The sequence below is a fragment of the Dermochelys coriacea genome, chromosome 5, assembly GCF_009764565.3.
Source record: "Dermochelys coriacea isolate rDerCor1 chromosome 5, rDerCor1.pri.v4, whole genome shotgun sequence".
In the NCBI taxonomy this organism is placed as follows: domain Eukaryota; kingdom Metazoa; phylum Chordata; order Testudines; family Dermochelyidae; genus Dermochelys; species Dermochelys coriacea.
In genome coordinates this window covers 111187274-111209077 of record NC_050072.1, presented here as the reverse complement: position 1 = coordinate 111209077, position 21804 = coordinate 111187274, and the positions used below count along the sequence as shown (strand labels likewise).

Sequence of the window (21804 nt, the reverse complement as noted above, 5' to 3'; positions counted from 1 at the left end):
TACCTATTTACCATTTGTAATGCTAGAAATCTTACATTAGAAATGACATTAAGAGGTATTTTTTTCTTGATAAATACCTTAACTTACTCTCCCCATGACACCGTATTGGGAAGAATCCTCATTTTCGTCCATATGCTTTTTCATTTTTAACCATATTTTATTGTAACTTAATCAAACTTTTCTTTTTATTCTTTTAACATTTGTTGGATCATAAAATCATCATAAAATACATGCTCAAAGTGCCTTGTTTGGAAATGTGATTAATATTTGAGAATGTGATTCATATATATATATATATATATATATATATATATATATATATATATATAAAGTCAATGTTACCATCAGAGCTCATTCATATCGATATAAATGGTAGTGTATAGCAGTAGAATTCCAAATATTCCCTTAAAGCAACTTTTGTGGTTTTCCCTCTTCCCATTTTTGCATGTCAAAGATTCCATGTATGGTACGCTTAAGCATACTGAAATTAGCCATTGCACTGTCCACAGCATTATATGCAGTGATTAAAATGGCCCATTAAAGGACAAAAGTGCAATATGCTATTGAGTTTTCTTAACTTTTTTCTTTTAGGAAAAGGTGTTTGTGTTCTCCTAAATATCCATGATTAGCATTTTGAAAAAATGCCAGAGTTCTAATGGTTAATGTTACTAAACTTCCATGATCCATAAGCTTTCAAAATCTGATGCAGAATTTTTTCTGGTCCTGAGATTTATTTTTTCTTATATATATATATATATATATGAGAGAGAGACAGACAGAGAGAGGGTTCCACTCCCCTCCCCACTCCCCCCGTTACTATTGTTGAAGAAAAAATCAATGGTTGCATCTAACACCTAGTTCAGCAATTTCTTTGATGTTGATTCTTTTGATTTCCTGATACTCTACAAGCTATCTTATGGCTGACTGAAATCAGCAAGGTTTAAGCTGGACCTTCAAGGAGAACCAATATGGAAGCAGGTTCAAATCTCCTTCAAATGCAAGGAGGTATTTAAAATGAAGTAGTACCTTATGTGTTGCTACACTATGGTGGTTATAAAGGTGAGTTAACCGATAGCGCTAGCAAATATTGATCTGCACCACCCCTGGCATTTCAGTCCCATTTTACTCTGATTTTGTAGGACTGAGGCCATAATAAAACTTTATTGTATTTGTAACTAACAATCTGATGCCTTTATGGAGGTCTAATTTCAATCTATTGTACCAATTAGCAGTTTTATATTTTAAGTTTATTTTAATTAGCTTAAAACATAAATCAAAATAGAAAATAAAATGTATATGAAATCCAAAAGTAGAATTCTTCATGCTGTTTACAGAGATTCTGTTATTTGTTTTGATACAGTGTTTTTGCCAAAACAAAGCATAAGAATACACTGCATCATTCTGAAAAGACTGTTTTCTGTGTTTAAGGAAATGAAATCACCAAAAATAAACTGTAAACAAGTTGCCCAATGGGTGACAAATATTGAAGAGCAGCCTGTTTAACAGATCAGTATGCACTGGTTTCCATGTCTCAATTAATGGAACTATCATATTGATTAAAAATCACTAGCTACAACTGTATTCTCACAGTTGTTTTTTCCCCCAGACTTTTTTTTTTTTTTTTTTTTTTAAGATCCAAATCCCAAGTAAGGAGTTGGGAAATCAGGTTTCCTTTGAGAGATGCACAAAAAATGTATGAAACTTAATGATTGGCAGCAAGTCAATAAACTAGGTTACAGTAAAAGCTTCAGTGTTGGCGGGGGGGAAAGGTCTGTTTTAGTTATCCAGATCCTATGCTGCACCTCATACAAAGCTAGTGCAGAATGATATTCACAGAATAGGGTGGAAATAAAATTTTATAGTCATTTGACTGATGTAAAAAAATCTTCACTGCTATTTGAACTGGTTTGAATCTATATTATTATATAAATTTACAACAAATAAAAAACTAGTAGTTCATGGAACTGTAAAAAAAATTAAACTGGTATAAATTAAAACCATTATGAAATACCATGGTGTACAAACGCATGAAATTTAAAGTTATTTCCCCAACAAACCTCTTTCGAAACCATTGCAGTCTATATGTATTTAGACATTTTTAAAAAATGTGTATTATTAAGATGACAAACTGAAATGGCCGGGCAGGAGCTCTGATGATAATCTATCATGTAAATATATGCGTAGGTAATTTTTAGAAAGGGAATTATATACCTGAAATAAGAGGTCTATTCAGGTAAATCTTTAGCATAGCACTTTTATTTACTCAGTCAGTTGTAAATGATTCCATCTAAAATGTCACACAAGGTCAGGTAAATATATTTTTAGGATACAATGTGCCTAAGAAAAATATTAATTCAAAATGCTTTTGAAAAATAGTAATTAGGCATGTCTCTGAGCCATTTTCCCAAGTTTGAAAGCCTAACTTTTTAAAATATGTTCTTCCAAACAAGAAAATATTAAGTGTTAGTCCATTTTATGAAATAATTGCATTATAAACTATACTTAAAATCAAAGCCATATTTTAGTCATACGCAAGCAAAAAGGCTTTTAAAAAATGACATTAAGTTGATTATCTTTCATAACTCCTCTCTGATTAGGCTTTGATCCTATTTTAGAGATCGCCCCATGAAAAATTAGTTGATTTTCCCAAAATTTAAAATAATTTTTACTGAATTGATATTACTACATATGACACTGTGTGGGAACACGATAATACTGTCATGTGTGACATCCTTATATATGAAATTATTTAGCGATGTCAACATATGCAATGGCATCACACTGACATCAGGTTTTAATATTTAAATACTTGTGGAATAATACACACAATTTGGGATTGGTGGCCTATATGTATGTGTTGGTGGTACAGATGGATAACTAAAGAATACCTACTATCATAGTGAAGCATGTTGTACAGTATATTGTTTATCTTCAATTGTAACAGTAAAATCTATAAGAACGTAAGAATGGCCATACTGGGTCAGACCAAAGGTCAATCCAGCCCAGTATCCTGGTTGCCGACAGTGGCCAATGCCAGGTGCCCCAGAGGGAGTGAATTTAACAGGTAATGATCTAGTGATCTCTCTCCTGCCATCCATCTCCACCCTCTGATAAACAGAGGCTAGGGACACCATTCCTTACCCATTCTGGCTAATAGCCATTAATGGACTTAACCTCCATTAATTTATCCAGTTCTCTTTTAAACCCTGTTATAGTCCTAGCCTTCACAACCTCCTCAGGCAAGGAGTTCCACAGGTTGACTGTGCGCTGAGTGAAGAACAACTTCCTTTTATTTGTTTTAAACCTGCTACCCATTAATTTCATTTAGTGGCCCTAGTTCTTATATTATGGGAACAAGTAAATAACTTTTCCTTATTCACTTTCTCCACACCACTCATGATTTTATATACCTCTATCAAATCCCCCGTAGTCTCCCAAGCTGAAAAGTCCTAGCCTCTTTCATCTCTCCTCATATGGGACCCGTTCCAAACCCCTAATCTTTTTAGTTGCCCTTTTCTGAACCTTTTCTAATGCCAGTATATCTTTTTTGAGATGAGGGGACCACATCTGTATGCAGTATTCAAGATGTGGGTGTACCATGGATTAATAATACCATGTATTATTCTCTCTCCCTTTTTTAATGATTCCTAATATCCAGTTTGCTTTTTTGACTGACGCTGCACATTGCATGGACGTCTTCAGAAAACTATCCATGATGACTCCAAGATCTTTCTCCTGATTAGTTGTAGCTAAATTAGCCCCCATCATATTGTATATATAGTTGGGGTTATTTTTTCCAATGTGCATTTACATTTATGCACATTAAATTTCATTTGCCATTTTGTTGCCCAATCACTTAGTTTTGTGAGATCTTTTTGAAGTTCTTCACAGTCTGCTTTGATCTTAACTACCTTGAGCAGTTTAGTATCGTCTGCAAACTTTACCACCTCACTGTTTACCCCTTTCTCCAGATCATTTATGAATAAGTTGAATAGGATTGGTCCTAGGACTGACCCCTGGGGACTACCACTAGTTATCCCTCTCCATTCTGAAAATTTACCATTTATTCCTAACCTTGGATCCCTGTCTTTTAACCAGTTCTCAATCCATGAAAGGATCTTCCCTCTAATCCCATGACAACTTAATTTACATAACAGCCTTTGGTGAGGGACCTTGTCAAAGGCTTTCTGGAAATCTAAGTACACTATGTCCACTGGATCCCCCTTGTCCACATGTTTGTTGACCCCCTCAGAGATCTCTAATAGATTAGTAAAACATGATCTCCCTTTACAAAAACCATGTTGACTTTTGCCCAACAATTTATGGTCTTCTATGTGTCTGACAATTTTATTCTTTACTATTTTTTCAACTAATTTGCCTGGTACTGACGTTAAACTTACCGGTCTGTAATTGTCAGGATCACCTCTAGAGCCCTTCTTAAATATTGGCGTTACATTAGCTATCTTCCAGTCATTGGGTATAGTAGCTGAATTAAAGAACAGGTTACAAACCATAGTTAATAGTTCCGTAATTTCACATTTGAGTTCTTTCAGAACTCTTGGGTGAATGCCATCTGTCCCGGTGACTTGTTACTGTTAAATTTCTCAATTAATTCCAAAACCTCCTCTAGTGATACTTCAATCTGTGACAATTCCTTAGATTTGTCACCTACAAAAGATGGCTCAGGTTTGGGAATCTCCCTAACATCCTCAGCCGTGAAGACTAACACAAAGAATTCATTTAGTTTCTCTGCGATGACTATCATCTTTACATGCTCCTTTGTATCTCGATCGGCCAGGGGCCCCACTGGTTGGTTTTAGCAGGCTTCCTGCTTCTGATGTACCTAAAAAATATTTTGTTATTACCTTCTGAGTTTTTGGCTAGCTGTTCTTCATACTCCTTTTTTGCTTTTCTTATTACGTTTTTACATTTAATTTGGGAGTGTTTATGCTAGGATTTGACTTCCACTTTTTAAAAGATGCCTTTTTATCTCTCACTGCTTCTTTTACATGGTTGTTAAGCCACGGTGGTATAACTAGAGCGAGCTCACAAATCAGTCAGGATAGTTTCAACCCTCAAAGTCTATGCAAGGATAATCTTACTGTACCACAATCCCCATCATTATGCATTGCTTTTATACCACCCTGCACTTTTTCATTTCTTTCCATTCTTGTGCAATGTATTACACCAATACTTCCTTCTAATATTTGATTTTGTATCATTAATTTTCACTGTCCAAAACTGCTGTAAAAATTTTCTCTTTTAAAATGCAATGACTACAATCCAGTAACAAGATGCAATAAAAATAGGAACACTAAAACACCATTAAAAATCCTGTTTGCCCGATTCTCCACGATTTAGGACTCCTGAATTGTAAGTAGCAGGCCTGATTTTCAAGGTTCTGAGCACCCACAGCTGTGACTGAGTTTGATGGGAGATGCGACTACCCTGCTCCTCTGAAAATAAGGCACAATGTTTTTATTTCATGTTATTAAATTTTTAACAGCTCAGCATGCACAACCATCAGCGTAAGTAATTCTAAAGTCCAAGGCAAGTGCATAATACATCATTATATCATCAGACCACTCAGAAGACAAGTCCTCAAAATATTTATCTTTAACACTGGAATGATAGCAAATGAGACCAAGGCATGCAGAAAGAAAGAAGATTGGAGTTAGAGTTAGGAGTGAGATGGGGGCTGGAGGAAGAGCGATACCAAAGTTATAAGTACATGTAACAATATAAGAATTAGTTAAGGTCCGTTGTCCTGTCTGTGCTAGGTGACTGATGAAGATGTAATTGACATGCCCAACATTAAATCACAAGGTAGATTTTATGGAATTTGCTCAGCCATAGAGTCACATCTGCCTGAAAAGAGATTAAGGTGCAAATTATGGGATGCCTGGGATACAAAGTTGTCTGCCAGAAAACAGTCAAAGGTAGTGAGGTAGCACTGGGCAGAAACTTCTTGCACTGATTCCAGCTTCTCCAAATATCTGTGGAGGAAAAGCAGGGTGCTACAGGGCTACTAGGAGTCATAGGACATAGTCTACATATTTGTGCACAGTTGATGCCTGACCTGGCAATGGCAACTAGATTTATTCTATCCCCATGCAGAGAAATAATCTAGATTGGGAGACAAGCCATTACTGGGTAGACTATGGTGCAGGGATGACACACAATAGGACTATTTTAGGAGCACACTGTCTGGTTTTATCTACATTGGACATTTTCTCTTTGAGATTTTCCATTTTTGCTACCAACTCCACCGGCGGTAAAAACAGCAGGAGTACTAGTGTAATGTAGTGTCAGTGGCTTTCACTGGCATTTTAACAGCAATGTTGTCAATAAAATCTCTGAGAAAGGTGATATAGTGGTTAAAATACTGGAGAGGCAGGTCTCACTAGCATTTATGCCATTGTTCCTACCACGTGTAGGAACAATGGGAATTTGTATAAGAAGAGAGAAGGGAAAGAAAAGTCTAATGTGGACAGTCCTTATTTGTGAATCTTTCTGGAAGCATTTCTGTGGGGAAACAGAATTTGGTCCTGCTAAAGGGTTCCAAGATTTTAGATCATGCAAAACTACTTTCAAACACAGCTGTTTCCAGCATAGAGTTGCTTATTTGCTACATGATTGAAATCACTCTAGGCTTTCAGGATGCTGCTATGGGTCTCTTTGCTGTTAGAAGTAGCTTAAAGGAGCCATTTTCACTCTGGATGAAATACATAAAACATAAGTGATGAAAAGTCTAAAATCTGGCACTTAAAATGGGAAAGCTCTGCTACTGGGTGCCACTCTAACGTAATGAGAGTTAGCAAACTTTTCCAGAGCAAGAAAGTATACTAGCCAACAATAACTGTTTCTTTCCCAGGTTAGTGGTTTCACAACTCTATATACTGATGCAGTAGGCCTCAAATTGGTGTTCTGTAACAAACAAAGGAGTAACATAGTAACATGCAGTATAAATCATCATTGTCAGCATTTCTTCCTGGTTCCAACAAACAAGTTGTTGTCAGAGACAACAATTCAGTAGCTGCCAACTCACTACATATTAGAAAGGTACACATCACACTTTCTTCTTTTGGAACTGCTAGCCAATAGTTTCTAAGTAGTTTTTCCATTACTTGAGAATTTCCTTTTATGCTTACAGAAGTTTTTATGATCAGGTAATTATCTGGAAACAATCATTATTATCTTACCCTCAGCATGCTCTAGCATTTTATATGCTGAGTGGAATTACCAACTATAAGCTCTGCTTAAAAAAATAATCAAAAATAAGATTTAATATATTTTAGCAGACAAAATATTTCATACATTTTCCTATAAAGCTCTTGAATGGAATTTTTTTCTGAGATATATTAAGAGCCTAAGGAATACCTATGTCAATCTACAAAACTTTTGTACATGTGAAGAACCTGTAGGACCAGAACCATGATTATCAGTTTAATATCTAATATGCACAATGTGTGGACTATATCTTATAGGCAGGGAGATGGTCTAGGTCTTTTGCGAAATTTCAATAATTTCTAAATAGCTTAGGTAAAATCCACAATCTATTCTGTCTTTCAAGATTCTTTCTGAGCCAAAGCACTGTACACGTTATCCTAGTAGATCCCAGTTTTCAAACTGCATTGTTTTACACTCCTCTATAATGATATTGAAACCTAAGGCTAACCACAAAAGGTGCTATTTTCACAGTGTAATACTCAGCATGCATTCATTTAAACCAAAATTTCTAATTCTTTACTAGTGGAATACATTCTCATCATAGAAAGAGACTTTTTCACTTATGCTATTTATTTATCAGTGCCCCTGTACCTTCTCAAGAGTAAATGCACTTTTTATTTTTTTATCTGACTAGCAAACCTAAATTGTTATTGATTTATTTTGTGTTCTGTATGGAAACTTACAATCTTAGGGGCACCCTGTACTCTTGTTAAACTGTTTTGCTGTTTCTCTGAACATTTTTTCAGTATATAATAATATTGTTACTATGTGTAATTGATTGCTTCCCTCAGTTCCAGGCAGCCCCCCCCCCCATAGGTGAGTTTTCCCTACAACTCTTCACAGTTTATCTTCCTTGTATCTGTACTTCTAATAGCTGCCTCGACAGCACTTTACCCCAAGTCAGTGGGCATAGGAGAGGAGACTGAATGTGTGTGACCTCAGCAATACACTCAGTCTCAAGAAGCCCATATAGTAGTCCTTGCCACTGAACTTGTTTTTCCCTGTACTGGCAAGAAAACATTGCCTATTCAACAGTTTTAATTGTCAAGTCTCCTACTCTTCTTGAGAAATGTATTCAGCTATCAGCTGAACTACCAAGCAGTCTAATTGTTTGCTGTAACCCTTCACAGTTTCTTTTTGAGTTGGATGTACATTGACGCTCCAGCGGAAAAGGAGGAAAAAAACTATATTTACATTCACTTTGCCAAACATTAGCATCTTTTGTTCAATCATTTGAATGCAGAAGGGTTAGGAGAAAACAGCTTAGAGAACAAGGGTTGACACATCCAGTGTGAAATCTTAAGGTGCTTGAATGCAATGAGGGAGAAAGTGAGACTGAACCACATTTCAGCTCCCTAACTGTGCTATAGTCCACATGAACTTTGTGACAGGTCTCTGTCTCTCAGCCACACTTGACTAGCTTTTGCTGACATTCAACTGTCAGACAGCAAGCCTTTACCATGCCCCTAACATGCTCTACAGCTTCACCCAATTAACTCGCTTTCACTTGACATTGCAGCAAAAAGCTTCATAATAGGTGGTCAAGGTGCATGGTGTCTGCCTGCCCTCTAACTGCTCACGCACAGCAAGATGTTTAACTATCTTCCTTCTTGACTGTTTGCTCAGAACTGGTGTGACTATGATTTAGTCATCCTATTTACTAAACTGGACAAGGTAGGCTGAGATATGGCAGTGGTGCATTAAGCTATCTTTTACAAAAGTCTAATTTTAAAGCAGATCCTTGGACCCAGTTACCAGGACCCTTTTGGTTAAAAAATTACAGAGGTTCAGTAAAATGTTTCGATCACTTTCTAATTAAGAAAGATAAATTGTATAAGCAAGATGGACACAGAATGAAAAATAAGGTAAAAGTAATTATTTCTAACTAACATTTTATGATGTAAAGAAGAAAGGACTAGGAACAAATTAAAGAGTCTTTCTGATTCAGTTTTCTTGCATTATAAAAATCTTTAGACATTTAGGAAATCAACTTTTCTATATATTTTTGTTAAGTATGTAGTACTTATAAGTAAAAATATTTAGTATCCATAAATCTATATATCCAAGAAAACAAATGAATTGTAAATCTTTTTATTAAAAAGATTTTAAGTGTCCATTCTCCACCTGTTTTCAGTCGGAGATTACGTCTGGGACTTAATTATCATTATTTTGCAAATGGATGAATTCAGAAAAATCCAGGTTACTTACCACTTCTCACTAATGGTTTTCACTAAATGTATGTGCTAACTTGGCAATGTCCTGAGCCCTTTCAACTCCTATTTGCAATCAGTACATGTGTGTGCTCAGCACCTTTCATTGCCTCTATGGATACACACTTTTCAAATCATGAGCCTTACAGTGCAGAGCCTATATCTGTTGAAAGCAGTTTGATTAGGATGGGGCATTAAGTATGCTGATAGGTGTTGAGACTGAGATATGAAGGGCCTCATGAATCTAGGAGGTTGTTTTACCTCTATATTTGGCATTGGAGTGACCACCGTTGGAATACTGTTTCCAGTTCTGGTGTCCACAAGTCAAGAAGGATGTTGATAAAATGGAGAGGGTTCAGAGAAGAGCCAAATGAATGATTAAAGGATTAGAAAACATATTTTATAATGATAGACTCAAGGAGCTCAATCTAATTAGCTTAACAAAGAGGCGGTTAAGGGTGACTTATCACAGTACACACATAGCGAACAATTTGATAATGTTCTCTTCAATTTAGCAGAGAAGGGTATAACACAACCCAGTGTCTGAATGTTGAAGCTAGACAAATTTAGACAAGAAATAACAGTGAAGGTAATTATTCACTGGAAGAATTTACCAGTGGTTGTGGTGGATTTTCCCAACACTGGCAATTTTTAAATCAGGAGTGGATGTTTTTCTAAAAGATCTGCTCTAGGAATTATTTTGGGGAAGTTCTATGGACTGTTATACAGGCGGTCAGACTAGACAATCATTACGGTCCGTTCTGTCCTTGGAATCTATTATACTAATTCTCTCAGTTCCTGTCTGTCTATCTAATCATATTTTAGTGATTCCAAAAATTAGGGAAAGAGGCGCGGAGGTATGGCTCTGTGTAAACAATTTGTTCTGTAAATTCCAGCTACTGACATAGTTACCTTTTGTTAAATTAACTCTACCAACCCTTCATTTCTGAAGATTCTCTAATTATAACACACTTTCCAAGAGGGATGGGGAAACAGTACGTTTAAACAGGACTGTAGAACAGCCTCCCAGAGAGAGAGTCTGAACACTAACCTGGGAATCTGGACAACGGAGCTAAGAGAATATCTGCAGTGAATTCTGTGTAGCTGCCCTACAGGTTTAAGCTATAGCAACTCGAGAAAGGTAAAAGCCCTTCCAACACCTGAGCATATCCCTCACTATAGTAAGTTTGGATACATTCCACAGTCCATTAGGACAGGTGCTGAATGGAAATGGACTTCTGTTTGATTTTTTCCATCTATAAGCAATGAAAAGACAAGAGTTTTTCACAAAGTGTCTTAGTTCTTTACTGATGGAAGCAGTGAGTACTGGACATCCAGCTTGTGCAGTGCTGGAGCTTCATGGGGAGTCATGAGTATGAGGGAAGAAAACCAAAAGGGAAATGTACTGATTGAGGTGGAAACGGGATACCACTTTCAACTGAAATTTATGGCAAGGACAGAGAACAAACTCATCGTTATCAAAGATGGTAAAGGTAAGAGTAAGCCATAAGAGCTCTGTACTTGCATAATTCTGGTAGAGCTAATTGCTGCTAATATGGCTACTTTTCAAGAAAGAAAACGTAATAAACATTTCCCTAAAAGTTTCAGGTAATGAAATAACATTACTCAGAGTTACAGTGAGATTCTAGGGAGTCACGGGGGCCTTCAATGCAGGATATAGATAGAATCCTTTCTAAAAACTCTTTTCCTTTGGATGAGCAAAGAGAGCTTTTCCCTTTACTTGGTTGTGAAAATACACATTAGTGTTTATAACACTCTATACCTCAAAGTAACACCCTGGTACTCCCATATTCACCACTGTCATATACTTTATGATATGTTTTGTACAAAGTATACATTGTGAGGTAGCATTTTAAAAGCCTTTATCTGTTGAACATTAATATCCTGTTGGATTGTACATATTATCACTGTATGTGAAGTTATGAAGTATTGCTATATGTGCTATTGAAATATCTTGTGAGGGTGGGAAATGCCCACAGCCAGACCTTCACTAAGGACAATGGAGCATCTATCACTGGCCAAATGGGCATTGACGACCCATCAAGAAAAAGAATCCATTATCTCAGAGGCTTCTCAGAGAAGGCACATATACCCTGGAACCAACCAACCCACATCACAACAAGGATCTTTCTAAAAGCTGGAAGAATGTATAAAAAGAGAGACAGTAACAACATCAATACTTGACCTCTCCCGCCCCCCCCCTTTCAACACCCAGAAGACCATCTAAAAGACAAAGACTTTGGACTCAGGAGTTTGGTCCCAGGCTGGAAGGAGGTCCAGTCTGTGTATTGAGGAACTGTAAGTTGCTTGTACCATGTGCTAGGGGAGATGCTGCTTGATTCAAATCTTGCTTAAATTAATCTATTTAAATTAGAATTTAGACTGCAATTTTTTTTTGTTTCTTAAGTAACTAACTCTGATCTCTATGCCTTTTACTTACAATCACTTAAACTCTATATTTCTGTAGTTAATAAATATGTTTTATATTTTACTTAAAACAGTGTGTTTTGGTTGAAGGGCTTGGGTAATCTCAGCTCAGATTACAAAGGCTGGTGCAGGTCCATTTCACACTGAGGGAGTGGTGAACTACTTAATGAACATGTACTGCCCAAGGGAGCCTCGAGCAGTGCAAGATGGTAAAGTTCTGGGGTGCAAGACTAAGAGCTGGGGGGAATTGGCTGGTTCATGAGTGGCTGGGAGATCATTCATGTAACCCAGCTGGGTGTGTCCCTGCCTGTGGATAGCTGTGTAAGTGCAGAGCCTGTCAGAGGCTTGTAGCTTGACATTAGCATTACAGTGTGAGTGACTACCCAGGTTGATGGGTTTGGAGGGCTCAGCGGTCCCATAATCCAGGTTGCACCCCAGGAACCCCATCACAGTGTTATTCTTAACCCTGAAAAAGGAAGGGAAATACTAAATTGATAGATCCCATTGTCTTTAGGATCCAATGACAGACTGCTGGTGGGGGTTGGGCTGTGAGAAACCAAGAGAATCTGGGCCACGGAGCTTTTATAGTCTTGGGCAATGCACCTATCTGCACATGCTTAAAGAATAGACCAATTCTAGTCCACTGTACAGAGCACACACACATGCATGCAGGTACAGGAAGGACAACTTCATTAGCTTTAAGATACATCTCTGTGACTCAGCTCATCTGAACTAATTTTAGCTACGATTTTTAGTTTAGAACCAAACTGTCTTGCTAAAAACCCTTTTGAAGACAGGAAGGAACAAAAACATTATACTGTACTTCTCCAAGTTAACTACTGTTGTAGACAGCATGTCTTCATGACTTAGAGAGAGGACTGTTTGTTGTTGCAGTGCATTGATCATGTTGGATCAGGGAGGAAGCTGTACCTTGTGGGATCCCAAAAGGTTCAGGATATTCTTCATACAGCCATGCAAACTTTTCATGCTTCTCCAAGCTAAACATTTTGAGTTTCACCCATCTCCTGTAATGCTTTATCTAGCTAACTTAAGGACAGTCTTACTTATTGTATCTGAAAGAGTTTATATCCAGTGAATAGCTGGGAGGGGAGCTTTGCTCTTATAAAGTTCAGGTAACATAGAAAACAAGTTTCAGAGTAGCAGCCGTGTTAGTCTGTATTCGCAAAAAGAAAAGGAGTACCGGTGGCACCTTAGAGACTAACAAATTTATTAGAGCATAAGCTTTCGTGAGCTACAGCTCACTTCATCGGATAAAAACAAGTATTTTTTAAGAAAGAAAGCACCTAAATTAAATAACCTGAAGGATGACTGTGGAACAAGCCTAACAGTAAAAAGATTTCATTCAGGACTGAGGAGATGGTTTAGAGTAAGAAAGAAAACTGCATTATTAGTAGACTACTGTACATTTGAGAATGCTGTCAAACATAAAAGCAGGTTGCATTAAACAGCTGGGCTTGATCCTGATCTCACTTGCACTGGTTCTATACCAGGGTAATGGTACTGATTTTAATGCAGTTATTCCTGATGTACCCTGCTGTCAGATTAGAATCAGCCACTTGTGGGTTCTTTAAATCAGAAACTAGCCTAAGAAAAGAACTGGCCTTCCTGAGACATTGCTCAGAAAATACCAGTTAATATCTGAATAGTTTAAAATAAATAGTCATATGTTTTAGGCTCAGTTTCATTTGATCTCTAACATGTAGGTCTTTTGTAAATGCAAGACCCAAATTATACTAACTGGGCAAGGAACCAAGCTGATCAGTTATAAACAATTTGAGTGTGGGTGAACAAGGGTTACTGTTTCTATTGTTTTTGGCCCAGTTCATATATACAGTTATACTTCAGACTGTGATTAAATAAAAGCCTAATAATTAGTTCAACAGAACTTTGTATAGTTATTTAATTCAAGAGCACAATCAATTTCTAAATTCAGCTGTTTTTTCAGGTACTGGAATATCACTTTATATGAGGCTAAACATTCAGTCTGAATGCCGCTAAGCAAATGGAACTAATATTTTTTGCATACCAATCACATCTTATGTAAATCAACATTTTAAACAAATTGTTAATGGAATTTCATCCTTTGGTATATACGCTAAATGTGTGTTCTGAAAGCTCAGTGGAGTTTTTAAAAACCATATAACATTACAGACTGAAGTCAGAAATGCAAAATTTTATCAGAAGAAATTTTCATAAGGAACATGTAAGGAGATTTTGAAAATATTTTTAAAAGCCCTGAAAACTTTGATATAATAAATAAATGCAGTTATCTCGGCATTAAAATGCAATTCCTATATATTTTTCCTATATTCGTATATAACCTTTTTGCTATGTTTACCATACAAGTTGTGAAATATTTGATATATTTTGTTAGCTTTTTACAAAGAGACAATACTGTAATTTGGGGTCCTTTTGGTTTCGAAATGGCATAATTTCAATCTCATGTTATTAATCAGGACTCCAAGTTAGATTTTCTACTTTAACAAACAATCTTGCATTCTGATTTTTAAACATTATTTATTGAGTGAATTTAGGGTTTTTCAAAGTCCTGAATTGGGAGCACTGGAAAATGAACAAGTACAACACTTGAGGTTTCTACACATCTCCCAGCCAATATACTTAAACCCTGATTGTCACATTATGCATACAGAAGATAGTAAACTTCAAATATAAAGTTCATATCCCTCTGGCTCACAAGGATCAGTAATTAAATATAAACCACTTCTGCTAGTAATAGTTAGTGATAGATTTTTCAATTACTCCAATAAATATGGCATTGGTAGGTATTTGGCACCAATAACCTTGGCAAAGTCTTGGTTAAATTACAATATGTGCTCAATTTCAATTACTTTTGGGTGCTTTGTTTCCAAAATTCCAAGTGAGGAAGCCTGGAAACCAGACAGTTTTAAAGCCTGATGGTGACCCTGTCCAATGGTGTACATCCGCCAGGCCAGCAATTGGGAAGACAAACATGGTCCTAGAAACCACTGTTCCAAAGGCTGGAGAATCAGTGAGCATTCTAAAACTTTTTCATGGTGCTGCCTCTGGCCACCAAGGGCTTGCTTCCTTAACCAATCTGACTGTATTTATAATAACCACACCAGTGTGTGGCATGGATGAGTGAGCATGTTTGTTTTAGCACTAGAACATTTTGTGATATTACCTGTATGTTCTAGTGTTCTTATTATGAACCCCATCTTCGCAGTTCTATATTGGCTCTCAGACTCAAAAGTGTTGGATCCCCAAAGCAATAATGCCACTGAAGGTTCCAAGTGACCCTATCTAACAGAGTATACCAATTGGATCAATTGTGCCATTTGAAGAGGATGAAATGGGATCTTGGAAATCACTGCAACTATGTTAGGTTTCAGAGTGGTAGCCGTGTTAGTCTGTATCAGCAAAAACAATGAGGAGTCCTTGTGGCACCTTAAAGACTAACAAATTTATTTGGGCATAAGCTTTCATGGGCAAGAACCCACTTCATCAGATGCATAGAGTGGAAAATACAGTAGCAGGTATATTTATACATAGTACATGGAAAGATGGGAGTCGCCTTTGTTGAAGAATTGCCACTTTTAAGTGTCAATAACAAACTTAAAAGTGGCAATTTTTCAACCAAAAAACTTCAAAAACAGACTCCAACATGAAACTGCAGAACTGGAATTAATTTGCAAACTGGACACCATCAAATTAGGCCTGAATAAAGACTGGGAGTGGGTGAGTTATTACAAAACCTAATTTTACCATGCTACTTTCCCCCTACTGTTACTCACACCTTCTTGTCAGCTGTTTGAAATGGGCCACCCTTATTACCACTACAAAAGTGATTTTTCCTCCCTTGGTATTCTATTGTTAATTGAAATTGTCTCATTAGACTGACCGCCCACCTAGTAAGGCAACTCCCATCTTTTCAAGTACTATGTATAAATATACTTGCTACTGTATTTTCCACTCCATGCATCTGATGAAGTGGGTTCTAGCCCACGAAAGCTAATGCCCAAATAAATTTGTTAGTCTCCAAGATGCCACAAGGACTCCTTGTTGTTTTTGCAACTATGTTAGTGTCACTTTGTATATATTCAAAGTCGCAGCAGTATTAAGCAGAGCAGAACAGTTCTCTAGCTGCTATCAATACTAAAATTCATTATTTAAAAATTGTGTGTAAATACTTATTGCACACTGGAAGGTAACCACCTACCCTCCTAAAAAAAAAATGCTTTGGCTTTTTTTAAAACAAAAAAAAACAATATCAGCAACCCAGCACTCCTGAACAACCCAATTACAGTAACAACAAACTAATGCCTGCACGATGAAGGAAAGAAAAACACTGGCAAGGAAACAGATTTTACTTTTAAGGGATAGTACACTGTAGTAAATATTTTTTTAAAATTAAGAAAATTACCAAGACAACATGTTTTCCTCTGACAGAATGAAGCTATCAAGTCTATTGGGTACAAAGTCCATATTTTAAAAACCTGTTTAAATATCCACTTACTCAACAGATCTGAATTGCTCCAGGGAGCCCTCCTGATCTATAGAGTAAATAAGTCTTTACCAGATGAACTGGAACAGCTGTACCATCACTAAGTGATGTGGATTTCACAGCCTTCTATGAAAAAGAGTTATATATTTAATTAAAATACCCCCAAATCAAATACATTGTTAATATATAGAGGTGTGACTTAAATGTATACCACCCAATAAAAATAAATGTTAAGATATTATTTGCTGACAGTATGCCCTTAAGTCATGTCAATGTTAAAAGGAACATAATTATGAGTTAAGAACAGTGTTAAGTTTTTATGCCCTAATTTTGAACTTCCTATCTTTTATCTGTGTATGTCATACCTTTTAACATACTTTAAAATGTAAAACTCAGTAAAAAGTATAAAATGCAAACAATCAAGCAGTTGAAGCATATTAACAAAGGTCTTCTGCATAAATATATTTCTCCTTAGTAAAAATACCGAAGTAAAGGAATGCATTTTACAAGGATGCAACATAAAAAGCAAAGCTGCTTTTTCTCTTCAAACTGTGGGGATATACCCATATCCAAAAAAGCATTACTGGTTCCACCTTTAGCTAAAGTAAGAGGAACTGCTAAAAAGCGCAGCTCTCTCTCTCTTTTGCTCCCACTCATCTCCTCTCCTGGGCTCAGAGGAGTGCTGCTACCCCAAATCGCTGCTCCTTGACTAGTGAGGTGAGGACTCAGTAGGCAGTACAGGGGAATCTGAAGTGGGAGCAACCTTAGCCAGTGATATCTAGCTGGGGAGTTTCTATGGTCCCAGCCTTTTCCCACCAGCAGGTGGAACAGCAGCAGTACCTGACAGGAGAAGCAGAAGTAGCCCAGCCACCCCTCTCTACAGGAAGATCTGACACCCTACTAGCCCCACTCTCCTCTAAGGGGAGAGAGCAAGTAGATCAGATCACCAGCTCCCCCTACTCCAATCCAAAGGGAAGTACAGATAAATAATTATAATACATGAGATTTTGCATAAAAAATATTTTGAAAGGACTTAAAATCTTCTAATGTACAGGAAATAGCATCAAGCGTTTCAAATGCCCTCATGAAAAAACATGATCCTCCTTTTTTATCTGTTTCTAATCAATACAGATTCTCAATCCTAGTCAAGTCTAAACAGCAGCATTTATATATATATTAAAGAAAAATAGGGGTGAGAAGCACCAGCTCCTTACTTATGTATTTGACTGGCTATCTAAGGAACGATTAGAGACATGAACACATTTTGGATTTCTTCGTTTTTTCTTCCTCTTGTCCTTCCTGCATCCTATCACCACAGTAAGATGTAAAGTGGCATCACAAAGCAATACTGAGAAACATGATGAAAGCCACCAAAAGCACTTTTATTTTGATCTGCTTTAACTGCTGGGTAAAAAAAGCACATGCAAAACATCTTACTACATATACAAATGAAGGATGATCACTACTGAATTTTATCATTATAAATGCTACCGTAATTTTATTCGTAACCAGAAATATCCAGAAACAGAAAACAAAGCAAATGTTGGAACAAAAAAAACATGATTTTCAACAGTATATTGTACATGATCTTCCTTAAATATGTCAAAGGAAAAACTGGAAGAATGAGTTTGGAGTCACTCAATTCAGGTGCCATCTAAATCTCTGAGCCAGAGAAATTCAGGCTCAGCTATTCTTTAATCCCCTCCAAAAATTTCTTGGCTGATTCATAGCCCCAGAAAGAACACACTTTCCCTTTATGTTTAACTCAGAGTCTAGCAGAGAATAATAGATGCTTCTAGCCCTCCATCTTGAAACAACTTCTTCAAAAGGAAGGAGGAAGCACCTCCTGGCCTGAATAGAAGTCCCCGAGTCTGGAAAGAAGTGAATTTGGCTTCTTTGTATAGAATATTTCTTTTCTTCTATAAAGCCAGTAAAATTAAGTCCCTGTCTCTATTCTTTTTGTAAAATTTTTTTTTACTTGGGGTTTAAGTGTCCTGGTCTATAATATCCAGTTATCAAAATAACAGCCTGTCAAGCACTCACAGTGCTTTTATTCCTACCACAGTGTTAGCAGTATTGTTAGTTATATACAAAAATTCTTTCTATTCTGATGTGATTGACAGTGTAGCTTTAAGAGGAATGGGATGAGGGGCAAAAAGGAAGCAAAGAATATTGGGAGCAGAAAGCAAATATATGCTGCTGTGCTGTGGTTGGAATAAAACTAAGCGTACATTATTCAGGGATTGTATTTTGTAAAATTAGCACAAATATGTCTGATGAAGAAGACAACATAAAACCACTTCCTTATAACATGGAGGTGCTCTCAGCATAAAGTGAGCCCTTCCTTAATGTTAAACTTCAGTAATGCCAAGTGCCATTTTTCACAGAAAAGGGTTAGATTATATTCTCCTCAGGTAGATGAACAACATGTAGTGTACGCATTTACTTGCTTTTCCTCTGTTGATGCACTGTATAATCATGTGGATACGTTTTTCCCCAAAGGGGCAAAACTGAATCTACACTTTGGACATGTCCCCTCATCCAAATCAATTTTCTCTCCAAACTGTAGTTTCCCATTAATTACTCTTGGATTGTCCTGAGCATTTGGATTGTCCTGAGCACTGTTGGGTTGTACTGAGCATTTAAGACAGAAGGAAGAGAGACATTTTGATGCTTCAATGCCCATCTGATCTCTAATCTTGGAATCAGATTTCTCAAATTAAAGGAAAGGTGAGTACCTTTGTTTTTGAGCTCTCAGTTCATATACTTCCTTAGAAAAACTTCTCTCTAATAATTACTGCCAGAGAAATGCAAAATATGAACAAAAAAGGATGAGGCAAATTAGTTTCCTGAAAACATAAGCCTCCCCTTTTGCAGATCAGCCAATAGCTTGCAAGATTTGTTTTGTGTTTAATATTGGAACAAACCTGTGGCCATTGAGGAAAGTCATGGTTTCCATTAAGCAACACAGCATGCAAGTTTGGACTTTCATGACAACAGTGGGATCAGAATTTAGATCCTGCTCTTCCAAAAGCACAGGTCTGCCTTGAGATAACATACACACATACTAGACAGTTCATTTCAATAAGGAAATTTTTAAACTCAGACAAAACAAGGAACATTTTAAATGCTTAAGAAAAAAGTGTACGTGATTCAAAACAAACTATTGCCATTTGAAATGTAACTTCTAAATGCAATGAATGCACCATGTTCATTTACCATATTCATAGCATTAACTGTGCAGCTGTACTGAAAAATGGCAGTATTGGAAACCATCTAATTATCCAAACATTTACTTCTCTACAGATGTAAATACATGGGCCTAATAAGCTTTCCCACTGTGAAAGCGGTTACTTAAATTATATTAAAATATTAAAAACTATTTAATGAGCTTTTCCCCCCTAAAGTAAATTGAGTGTGTGCCTTAACCTGCTTCAGGCAAAGGAAGTTTCAAACATATTGGTTTTGAAGCTAGCCATTATTTCCCATGTTGCAAAAATGGCAATTTTATTTCCCGGCAGCAAATGAAACTGTCAGGAAAATTTAGATGCAATAAAATTGGGTGGTTAAACCAACATGCTGGATTTGGAATAAAACTGAATTAAAGGTATTAAAATTAAGCATTATGTCAGTCAAACTTTATAAAAACTATTTTAAACAGTTTTCCTGCAAAAGTTTGGGCTTTGGACTTGATGAAGCTCAATCGTAACTATCCACTTTGTGTCTCTCAAGAGTGTCACATTGAAAATTTGCACAATGAAAAATATTTTGCATAAAATGTGTTGCTTCTGGCAACCTTTATGCCTAAATAAAAAGTTGTCAGGCAGCGTGCGACTTTAGTGGTACAGAGTTTTAAAATGGTGGCTTCAGTCCAAGGCTAGCTAATAACGGGTGACATGCACTGGAATCTTGAGACCTAAATCAACATTGTTTTCACAGCTGTAATTAAGCCACCTAATCAGAAGCACATTTTGACGGGACAGTTTCTGGAAGCCAGACATTACAATTTCTTATGCCTGGAGCGCAGTGGCTCATGAGAGGTCCTCATTTAATTTCAGGTTAAAAAAAAAAGCAGTAAAATGAAAAGACTATAAAAAAGGCAGTGTATGACTGTTGAAATGAAGCAGGCCTATGTGTTCATGCCTTGACCAACCTTGTATCCCACCCTCCTTCGGCTTTCTGCCGAGTCCCCATCTCTCCAGTGGCAGCTGCACACAGTGAGATTAAGGGCCTCTGCCAAAGTCAACAGATGAGCTGGTCTGAACTGGCTCTCTGTGTGTTCTGATTGTAAATTGTGCTGGTGATGATTAGAGAACTCTAACACAGGATGTCGACTCTTAAAACTGTCCAGAGAAAATAATTTTTTTTTTTAAGTTCAGGAAATTTTTTTAAACTTTTTTTGTGGCTTGGTACATAGTGTTGTGTCTATAACTTTCAGATGATTCAAACATGAATTCATACAAATTAAGTTACCAAATTATCTTTTTTTTTTTTAAAGGACCCTTCATCTCAGGGTGTTTATATAACAGTGCTGCTGCTGAGTGCAGATCTTCAACTAGCACACACGTCTCCTGTGTCTACCACCTGCCAATGGGAGCTATTCCTAAAACTCTGAGGATCCAGAGACTTGTTATTGTATGCCTATCACTTAACTATGTTGTTGAATTTAAAATGGATAAACGGTCATCTTGCTCACTTTCTGTAGTTCTGCTGCATTTGGTAACTTTAACATAAACTTTCAACCCCAGAGGCCATTGTAAAACTATCAATACGAAGGCAATAGTCACTTGTCTGTCTGATTATATTTAGTTCTGCATTTTAATTACATATGGATTCTATTAACTGAACCTTTTGCCTTATAGGCAACATTATAATCAAATTACTATAATTTTCAAATATGTTACAATAGTTTGACAAGTTAAAAGTTCACATACCTAGCATATTGAATATCAAAAAAGCTTTCCACAGAAAAGGAAGTGTTCTTTACAAAAAGGCAAATATGTATGGTTGGATTACTCAAACTTTTTTGAACACCTTGCCCCAAGTCATGTTATGTGATTTATAATACTGGTTTCATATTATTATACTTGTTATTAGTGTTGTATAATAACCAAACAGTTTAATGGACATGATTTATATTGTTTGGTTATGACTATTACTTATATAAGCAACACCACATGACAAGATGTGCATTTAGATTAGGATGCCTGCATGCCACAGGTGTGTTGTAAGGCACTAAGATGATGGCCAATTCCTTATAATTACCTACAAAATGCAAGTATTTCAGTAGAACTTCACTTTTTGAACAGTGCTATTACTTTTTAGATATAATTTCTTTTCAAAGTATTATTTAGTCCTGCATGTATACAGCATACCTGAATAATGTGGAACACTTGTGGGCTCATCAAATTC

The 21804-nt window shown here is 36.6% G+C and overlaps 1 protein-coding gene across 31 annotated transcripts in view; it reads right to left on the bottom strand.

Annotated features, from left to right (window-relative positions):
• Positions 1-21804, bottom strand: part of CCDC171 (coiled-coil domain containing 171) — a 269930-nt gene that overhangs the window by 42002 nt on the left and 206124 nt on the right. Inside the window, exon 28 of one of the 31 annotated variants that reach the window (XM_043514807.1) lies at positions 17987-18263. The exons of the other annotated variants lie outside the window; for them this stretch is intronic. Within the exon in view, the coding sequence (XP_043370742.1) occupies positions 18165-18263 (99 nt within the window). The 3' untranslated portion in view covers positions 17987-18164. Of the gene's footprint in view, positions 1-17986; positions 18264-21804 lie in introns of those variants that run through there. 31 annotated transcript variants of the gene reach the window in all.